The sequence below is a fragment of the Sinocyclocheilus anshuiensis genome, unplaced genomic scaffold, assembly GCF_001515605.1.
Source record: "Sinocyclocheilus anshuiensis isolate Anshui unplaced genomic scaffold, SAMN03320099.WGS_v1.1 scaffold914, whole genome shotgun sequence".
Lineage (NCBI taxonomy): Eukaryota > Metazoa > Chordata > Actinopteri > Cypriniformes > Cyprinidae > Sinocyclocheilus > Sinocyclocheilus anshuiensis.
In genome coordinates, this window is record NW_015539870.1 from 3,840,272 (window position 1) to 3,848,915 (window position 8,644).

General features: G+C 37.6%; 1 protein-coding gene across 2 annotated transcripts; it reads left to right on the forward strand.

The window, feature by feature from the left end:
* Positions 1-1,691: 1,691 nt before the first annotated feature.
* On the forward strand, positions 1,692-7,440 carry LOC107685144 (Golgi phosphoprotein 3-like). 2 transcript variants are annotated; one of them, XM_016481659.1, is made up of 5 exons: positions 1,692-1,789; positions 1,918-2,137; positions 2,628-2,759; positions 2,838-2,952; positions 5,553-7,440. In XM_016481659.1, coding segments are annotated over exons 1-5 (894 nt in total). In that variant the 5' UTR covers positions 1,692-1,787; the 3' UTR covers positions 5,978-7,440. The 2 variants fall into 2 exon arrangements, with proteins under 2 accessions (XP_016337145.1, XP_016337146.1); XM_016481660.1 differs by having other exon boundaries at positions 1,694-2,137.
* The last annotated feature ends 1,204 nt before the right edge of the window (positions 7,441-8,644 follow it).

An 8,644-nucleotide genomic window follows, 5' to 3' on the forward strand; every position in this document is an offset into this window, starting at 1 on the left:
TAACACTTCGGCACGCCCACAGCAGGTGTATTTGTAATGTGACAAACTGGACTGGTCATGTTGTATTATGCATAAATTATCAAAAATATAGAGAATAATTGCTTGCATGCCCTTACAGAAAAACCACATGAACTCCACGTTAAAATCATATGTGAAATATGTGAAACATATGAAACACACATGAAACGTGGTTTTGGAACATTTTCACGGTGTGAATGTGTGAAACCCATGTGATCACATGTGAACAATATGCGTGATCACATGTGAACAATATGTGTGAAAATGTTCCAAAACTACGTTTCATGTGTGTTTCATATGTTTCACTTATTTCACGTGTGATTTTAACACGTGATTGCACATGTGAAGTTCATGTGGTTTTTCTGTAAGGGTGAATATATTTCAAAGTTTAAATATGTTATCTATCTAACCAAATATGAATAAATATTCATTAAAGAAAACTGATGAGATATTGGCTATACATAGGCTAATGGTTCTCAGTCACATCAGAAACACAAAAGCTCATAACCTATAGGCTACTTTTGAAGATAATCTGAATGATTTGACTTCTGATATTCTTTAAACTGAAGTGTTACAACGAATTTGTTCCTTGCAATGATATTGGGAAGCAGTACACTCTAAAAAATGCTGGGTTAAATACAACCCAGTGCTGGGTAAAATAGGGACAAACCCAGCAATTGGGCTGTTTTGACCCAGCGGTTGGGTTACTACCCAGAAGGTTGGGTTAAACATTTAACCCAACCTCTGGGTCAAAACAGCCCAATTGCTGGGTTTGTCCCTATTTTACCCAGCACTGGGTTGTATTTAACCCAGCATTTTTTAGAGTGTATATTTGTATTTCCAATATAGATGATAATTTCTTTATTAAACATGTTTCACAAGGCTTCCCAGACCAGTGATGTTTTACATGAACTTTCCAGTTACTTGTGATTACTCTATTTGATTGTTTGTTAGTTTGTTTGAGATTTTGCGTCTCATTTTCAATTTGATCTCATTTCCTTACTTTTTTTCAGTGACAAATTCACAGATTTATGCTCTTCACATTATATATACATATAATTTCAGATATAAAGTTGAATTTATGACGTACATCTGATCACATGTGTGAAAATCAAATAAATCAAATAAATATGCAGTAGGTTGTTACACACACACACACACACACAAGTTCCATGTTGTATGGAAACATTGCATCGATGTAATGGTTTTTTATACTGTACAAACTGTATTTTCTATCCCATTACCCTAACCCTACCCATAAACCCACCGCTCAAACAAAACTTTCTGCATTTTAGATTTTCAAAAAAAAACAAAAAAACTTAATTTTGTATGATTTATAAACTGTTTTCCTCATGGGAACCAAAAAATGTCCCCACAAGGACAAGGAATTTGGATATTGCCACCTTTGTGAGGACATTTTGAAAGTTATATATTTTCATTCGGTTCTCATGAAAAAACTCCCTGCAATGTTCTGGGAAGGTTTTTTTGTTGTTGTTTTGTTTGTTTGTTTTTGCTACGAAAAGAATGTTCCTAGAAGAGTAAACTTTGAACCTAACACAGAGAAAACATTTTCATAGAGATCTCTTTATTTCTATCACTCTATATTTTAAGCAGATCTATCCACTCTATAAATCTAAATTTGTCACCCACAGAAATAGGATACGTGCAAACGTTCACGTTGACGTCACATTACATGCGTCATTGCGTCATCACTGTCTGCCATATTGTATACGGAAATAAGAGTGGAAGAGGGCCGACGTCCCGGATGCATGTAAACATCCACGTCAACAGAAAGTATATTGATGAAACAGTTATAAGGGCGCGGAACAGCGCGAATACAGACATTACGGGCTCTGGCGGATGTATAATTAAATGACTTAAACACGGTGGTGTTTTTAGGTTTGTGCAAACAATGACTTCCCTAACGCAGAGAAACTCGGGCCTGGTGCAGAGACGGACCGAGGCCTCGCGTAGCGCCGCGGATAAGGAGAAAAGCCCCGGAGAGGATGAGGACGAGTCCCGCCGCGGAGAAGAGGACGACGACAACAAGGGAGACGCTAAAGAAACGCGGCTGACTTTGATGGAAGAGGTGCTGCTGCTCGGACTGAAGGATAGAGAGGTTTGCCGTGACTTCTGTGGCTTTGTTAGTCAAATGGTCGCCAGGAAGCGGCTAGTAACTGGAAAATTAGATAAATCCTGTAATACGACAGAGAGTAAGTGTCTTAAGAGCAGCTGGTCCTGGAGAGCTTCACCATTTAGCCTTCTGTGAGGGTCCCAGTCGTGTGGGGTTTTTTTTTTTTAGTAAAATATGGCTGAAAGGCGAAGGTCTCTAGAGCTATATAGGTGTACATTTTGTAACTCTTTGTAACGTCCCTCAATATTACAGTTGCAAAACAACATAGCTTGTAAAGGTTAGACCAATAACTTCAAAATGTCACAAAATGAATGCAGTCAGGAACATAAATGGCTTTAAGTTTTGGTCAGCTGTTACATTATGCAAGCATGCCATTTCTTCCATATCCACGCTAATGATAATAGCAGTATATCTTATATGATGTCTGCTGATGTTATTCTTAGAATAATAATTGGTGGACATTTTTCTTGCTCAGGGTTACACATCATTCTGGAATGATTGCATATCATCTGGACTGAGAGGGTGTATGTTTATTGAACTTGCCTTAAGAGGACGCCTGCAACTGGAGGCATCTGGAATGAGGAGGAAAAGCCTGCTAACCAGAAAGGTTTGTGTGACTTTTAGGGGCTTGTTTTTAACATTCTTTACACTTTATCTGTACTCTTTAAACCTGTTTGTTCTTCAGGTGATTTGTAAATCTGATGCCCCCACTGGAGACATGTTGCTAGACGAGGCATTGAAACATGTTAAAGAGACTCAGCCTCCAGAAACAGTCCAGAGCTGGATTGAGTTGTTAAGTGGTGAGTTGTGAACATATTTGATACAACATATATGTACAAGAAGACAAGTTATTTATTTGCAAGGGAAAGTTCACAGTTCCAACCCTGTATGACTGACTGATTTCTGTGAAACACAAAGATGATTTTTTTTTTAAAAGTGTATCAATCTTATTTTAATGCAATGAAAATCGTTGGGGTCCAGTGTTGTTTTACACCCTACTGACTTTCTTTGTTTGATCAAAAACATTTGAAACATTCAGAATATCAACTTTTTGTCATATAGGGACGTTGGTTTGGAACTTGTGAACGATGACAAAAATTTTTGCTTTTTAAAATTTGTACTTTTTAAGTACATGAAACTCTGTTTACAACCCATTTTACTTCTGGGATGTGATGCTTTTTAGAGAGGAATAGAATTTTGATCCAATAAATAGCTTCTAGGGTTTTGGAAAAGTGTTTAAAACTTTATAAGCTATGAACCGAACCGACCAGCTACGAGGTGAATCACATTACCAACATTGATTGGAAGCAAAGTATTTAAAAATCTGACAAGACAAAGGTAAAAGACTGTGTCCTTAACAGCTTTAGTGAGGAAAGAACTACAAATCCCATGAAGAACTGCGAATTACATAAATATAAAAACAATGGAGAAATATGAAACCATTCATTTAAAGTTGTTCACTATATCAATAGAAATAAGAATATATGCATCATTCACTTGGGATGGCACGAGATCTCGCGAGATCCGATGTGTGTCGGGAGATCCGACTGGTCTCGTGAGAACGTGAGGATATCCTCGCAAAACAATTTGCAGTGTTTACATTAGAGCTGCACGATTAATTGTTGTAATGACCTTCCTTGTTTGGGGAATTACAGTCGACGCGTGTTCCGTTCACTTAATTATTTATTGGAATAACAATCATACGACATCAAAAATGAAAACGGAGATTAACACTGCTCCCAAACACGTTCTCAAAACTGTGTTCCTTTCCCCATAGGCCACACCGCTACCTCATCACTGCCTGACTAAAACACAGATGTCATGGGTACAGCCCACCTCATTATCTTATTAGGGGAAAACAATAAACATTATACAATATATAATACATATAAATGCATAAACAAATAATGTGAAACAATAACTCCCAGGCTCATACAATCGTTTAAAGATAGCGAACTTGATTCAAACACCGACGCAATCTTATTCCTGAATGACAACGATTCAGCTATGTCTTTTACGACTGTTTCACATCGCGAGTGTCAGTGGAGCATGAGAAGCACGTTTTGTCGCTGTCATGTTAATGAATCATTCATGCTGCTGCTGATCCAGAAAGAGCAACACAAACAGTCTTTTCAACCACACATCATTATTTCTGTTACAGACATTTAAATAGAAGTTTAAAGTTTGGGTATAAACACTTATTCTCTACAGTAGCGATCAAAACGAAAGCATCTTAACACTTGTATGTATTGTAACGCTTATCCTCTTCCGCCAGGATGTGGCGACAACTGCCCGTTTAAAAAAAGTATTTGTCATTGAATCATTCATTCAGGAGATTCCAATTGTGAAACAGGTCTTTATGAATTGAGACACTGACAAGTCATTGAAATTTTTTTTTTTTTGTTCAAATTAATATATTTTTTAAAAAAGACTTAAGCAATGAACATTTTGTCAGAACCACTAGTAAATTACATTATTTTGTTTAGTTTTCTAATCTTTTTTTCTTCAGAATCGTGAGAGAATCGTGATCTTCAATTTATATAAAAAAAACACGATTCTCAATTTATCCGGAATGGTGCAGCTCTAGTTTACATGTTGTTTATTGCTGCATATAATTCATTAAAATAGATGTTTAGTTTCATAAAGTACAAGTTGATTTCAAAATGCACCTACATTTTTTGCATTTTGTGTTTTTCAGTTGAATAAAAGACTATTTTCCCTATATATTTCATCATTGAGGATTTCTTTTAAAAAGTCTAAAAATCTTGTCTCGTTCTCGTGAACCCAGTCTCGTGGGATAAGTGTCTTGTCACACCCCTATCATTCACAGTGCTTCATGGACATCTCTTGCAAGCTCTTTTGGTGCAGTTTGCTCATTGCAGCTCTGATTGGTGGGGTTTTCTGTACAGAATCATGGGTAATAATTTTTCACCACAAATTCTGCTGTTAAACACGATTATTTTAAAAATAAATTGAAATAACGTGGGCTGATGGCATCAACAAAAGCGTAGATTAACAACCTCGTAGCTCACAGTAGGTCTGTCTTTAAAAGTTTAAAGTTATTGTTAAAAATCAATTTCCATATGGAGAAAATGAATGGAGTTTTTATTTCCGAAACCCGACTGTTGCACTCTATTGATCCCAATGGCGGAAGTGCTTGAAAAGTAAGAGGAATTTGTTGCATCACCCAAAATGAAAGGTTGCTTCAAAGTTATTTTGATATTGTGTTGACTTAAAGCTTTAAATGGCAAATAAGATTGTCATATAAGACAATATTGACTTGTATAAGATATAAGACATAAGATATTGACTTGTATAAGATATAAGATTGCTGCAAACATCAAAAGGTGCTACAAATGGGTCATTCCAGTTGTTCAAAAGCCTTTTTTACGTTCTGTAGGTGAAACCTGGAATCCGTTGAAGCTGCACTACCAGTTGCGAAATGTGCGAGAGCGCTTGGCTAAGAACTTGGTGGAGAAGGGTGTCCTCACCACAGAGAAGCAAAACTTCCTGCTTTTTGACATGACCACCCACCCGCTCACCAACAACACCATCAAGCAGCGGCTAGTGCGCAAGGTCCAAGAGTCCGTCCTGGAGAAATGGGTCAACGATCCCCAACGGATGGATAAGCGTCTGCTGGCACTGCTGTTCCTGGCACATTCCTCTGATGTTCTAGAGAACGCCTTCTCTCCTCTGCTGGACGACCAGTACGATCTAGCCATGAAGAGGGTGCGGATGCTTCTGGATCTCGAGCCCGAGGCTGAAGCTGCCAAGTCAGGCGCCAACGAGCTGCTGTGGGCGGTGGTGGCCGCTTTCACCAAATGAACCTCCAGAGTAGAGAGAAAGGGACTCAACTTTGTGCTCATGGCATTGGACTCCGGCCGCTGGCCCCAAGCTTGGTTGATTCGGACTAATTTTGGTGATGGTGATGATGGAAATGCAAATTATGAAGGAGAAGATGCTGATGATGACGATACTTGGAAAGGGACAGCTTTTTCTCATTGTCACAAATCTGTCTCTGACCTTCACAAAGGTGTTGCCCTGTCTACTTCAAATGGCCAATAGTTGATTGCAATGATTGCAATTCACTGTGAGGCTTCTTGTAGTTCATGCACTTAGATCATAAAGTTAATGTAAGAACAAAAATGAGCGCATTGAAGGGAGGTGGTTTGTAAAGGGTCTGTACTTAAATAGGCCGTGACTAATCTTAATCCAGATCCAGATATAGTTCTACAGTAATTTCAAACTCCATGTGTCTTTGAATAAGGAGCCACTTCTTCCGAACACACAGGTTTGATGATCCTTGTCATGGTTACATGGAAAGGTCCAGTTTCGGTTGCATTTGCATATTCAGCAGGAAATGTTCCATTCGTTTCTGCTACCTGAAATGAGTCCTGAGTTGAAAGAAAATAAACCAATTCACATTTCAAAAGACTGAAACGCAAGCATAAGTTTTTCTCCGGTGCTTTGAAGATACATGACCTTGCTTCCTTGCAAGTCTTCTTTCCAGAAATCCACTCTTTCTGAATGCTCAAAGAATAAAATGTTCTAATGCGTGCTAATATTTTAGTTTTTTTGCTTGGCGATTCACATCGGCCTGTGTATGAAGTGACTCTAACTTGATAGCGATTGTTATATTACTCACAGCCTTTTGTTCGGCTTATCAAATCTAGTTCATCTCTCCAATACAAGATCAACAGTTCATTCTGACAATGAATGGCTTGGGTTTTATACTATAATGCACCACAAACCAGGTCAAGGAAGCATTGAGCTCACAAATACAACATAAATCAAACGTCTGGGTTTAAGTTGCCTCATAACTTTCATGCATTTCATACAAATAGCCAGTCAAACACTACAGGAGCCCCAACTTCAAGAAAAGCTTTCATTCCCGAGGCCTTTTTATAGTGATCACTGCATTGATGTAGCTTTCTTGTCATATATGCTTTTGTTCATGCCATAATCTCTCCTCTTGCTATGTTTCCAATTTTTATACTATGTTTTTAATAATTTTTATTTTGTTCCTTCCTTTAGCCGTTACCACAATATTTCAGTTGTTTGTCATGTTTTTGGTTGTCTCTTGTCCTGAAAGAGGACAGGTAAAGCACGGGATAGGGATATGCCCTTTCTGTGTACGCAAGCAGGTTTGACATGATGATTTACTGTTAGTAAACAATAATTAATGAGCTGTAAAAGTAGAAATGGTGTGAAACGGATGCCCTGATTTGTACATCTGCTTTTTATCATATAATAAAGTAATATCTTTAAGTGCCTGGAAGGTATATGAATATTAGATGTCCTCATTCTTTGTGTATCGTAGATGTTTTCTTGTAGATCACTTTGAGATTTCAATGCTATGACTATTAGTTTGGTCTTATAATGCAGTCAATTCTCATTTATACTGAGAACATGGTGTAAATGTCGCGTGATTAGGCATACATATCTGAGTAAGTTGACCATAACCTCATGAACGTGTATGCTAAAGGTAAAATTGTACAGTTTTTCCTCCGAACACATCATGTATGAACATTTCAGGCACGACTGAACAGCAAGTTCCCCTGTTCAGTAAAAAGAGTCGATTGTTGATTGAGAAATCACTCTGATGGATTGTGTTCAGTGAAGTATTATGGTGTGTTCATGTCCTCTTCTACAAACTGCTGAATAAACCAAAAATGCGCATCGGGTGTGTTAAAATATTGAATTGACGATGCAGCTGTAAATATGACGTATAATATGTCGTAATCATACTATAGGCCTACTATTGTATTCTGTCGACGCAAGTAGTTTTATTGCAAATGACTCACTGAAAAGAACCAGTTCATGAAAGTAATTTGTTTGTTAATAAGACTACTCTGGTCGTGCTGTTCTTGATTCACTATGGGGGAAAAAATTGGCTCGTGAGAATCATTTGTTCCTGAACCAGGCCACACTCAGTGGTTGCACTTAATATGTTTGATTCAGTAAAAAAGTGCTCATAGGTGTTGTTTGTTCAAGAATCTAGACTGGCAGTGTTGTACTTTTTCATTAACCAAAAAATTCAGGGACCAATCACACACATGCAAACAGTTTATTTTGTAGTCTTGATTATATTTAATTCAACAGTCAGGAAGTATTAAACATTTCAACTGCTTTGACAGGCCTACTATTGTATTTTGTCGACGCAAGTAGTTTTATTGCAAATGACTCACTGAAAAGAACCAGTTCATGAAAGTAATTTGTTTGTTAATCAGACTACTCTGGTCGTGCTGTTCTTGATTCACTATGGGGGAAAAAATTGGCTCGTGAGAATCATTTGTTCCTGAACCAGGCCACACTCAGTGGTTGCACTTAATATGTTTGATTCAGTAAAAAAGTGCTCATAGGTGTTGTTTGTTCAAGAATCTAGACTGGCAGTGTTGTACTTTTTCATGAACCAAAAAATTCAGGGACCAATCACACACATGCAAACATTTTATTTTGTAGTCTTGATTATATTTAATTTAACAGTCAGTA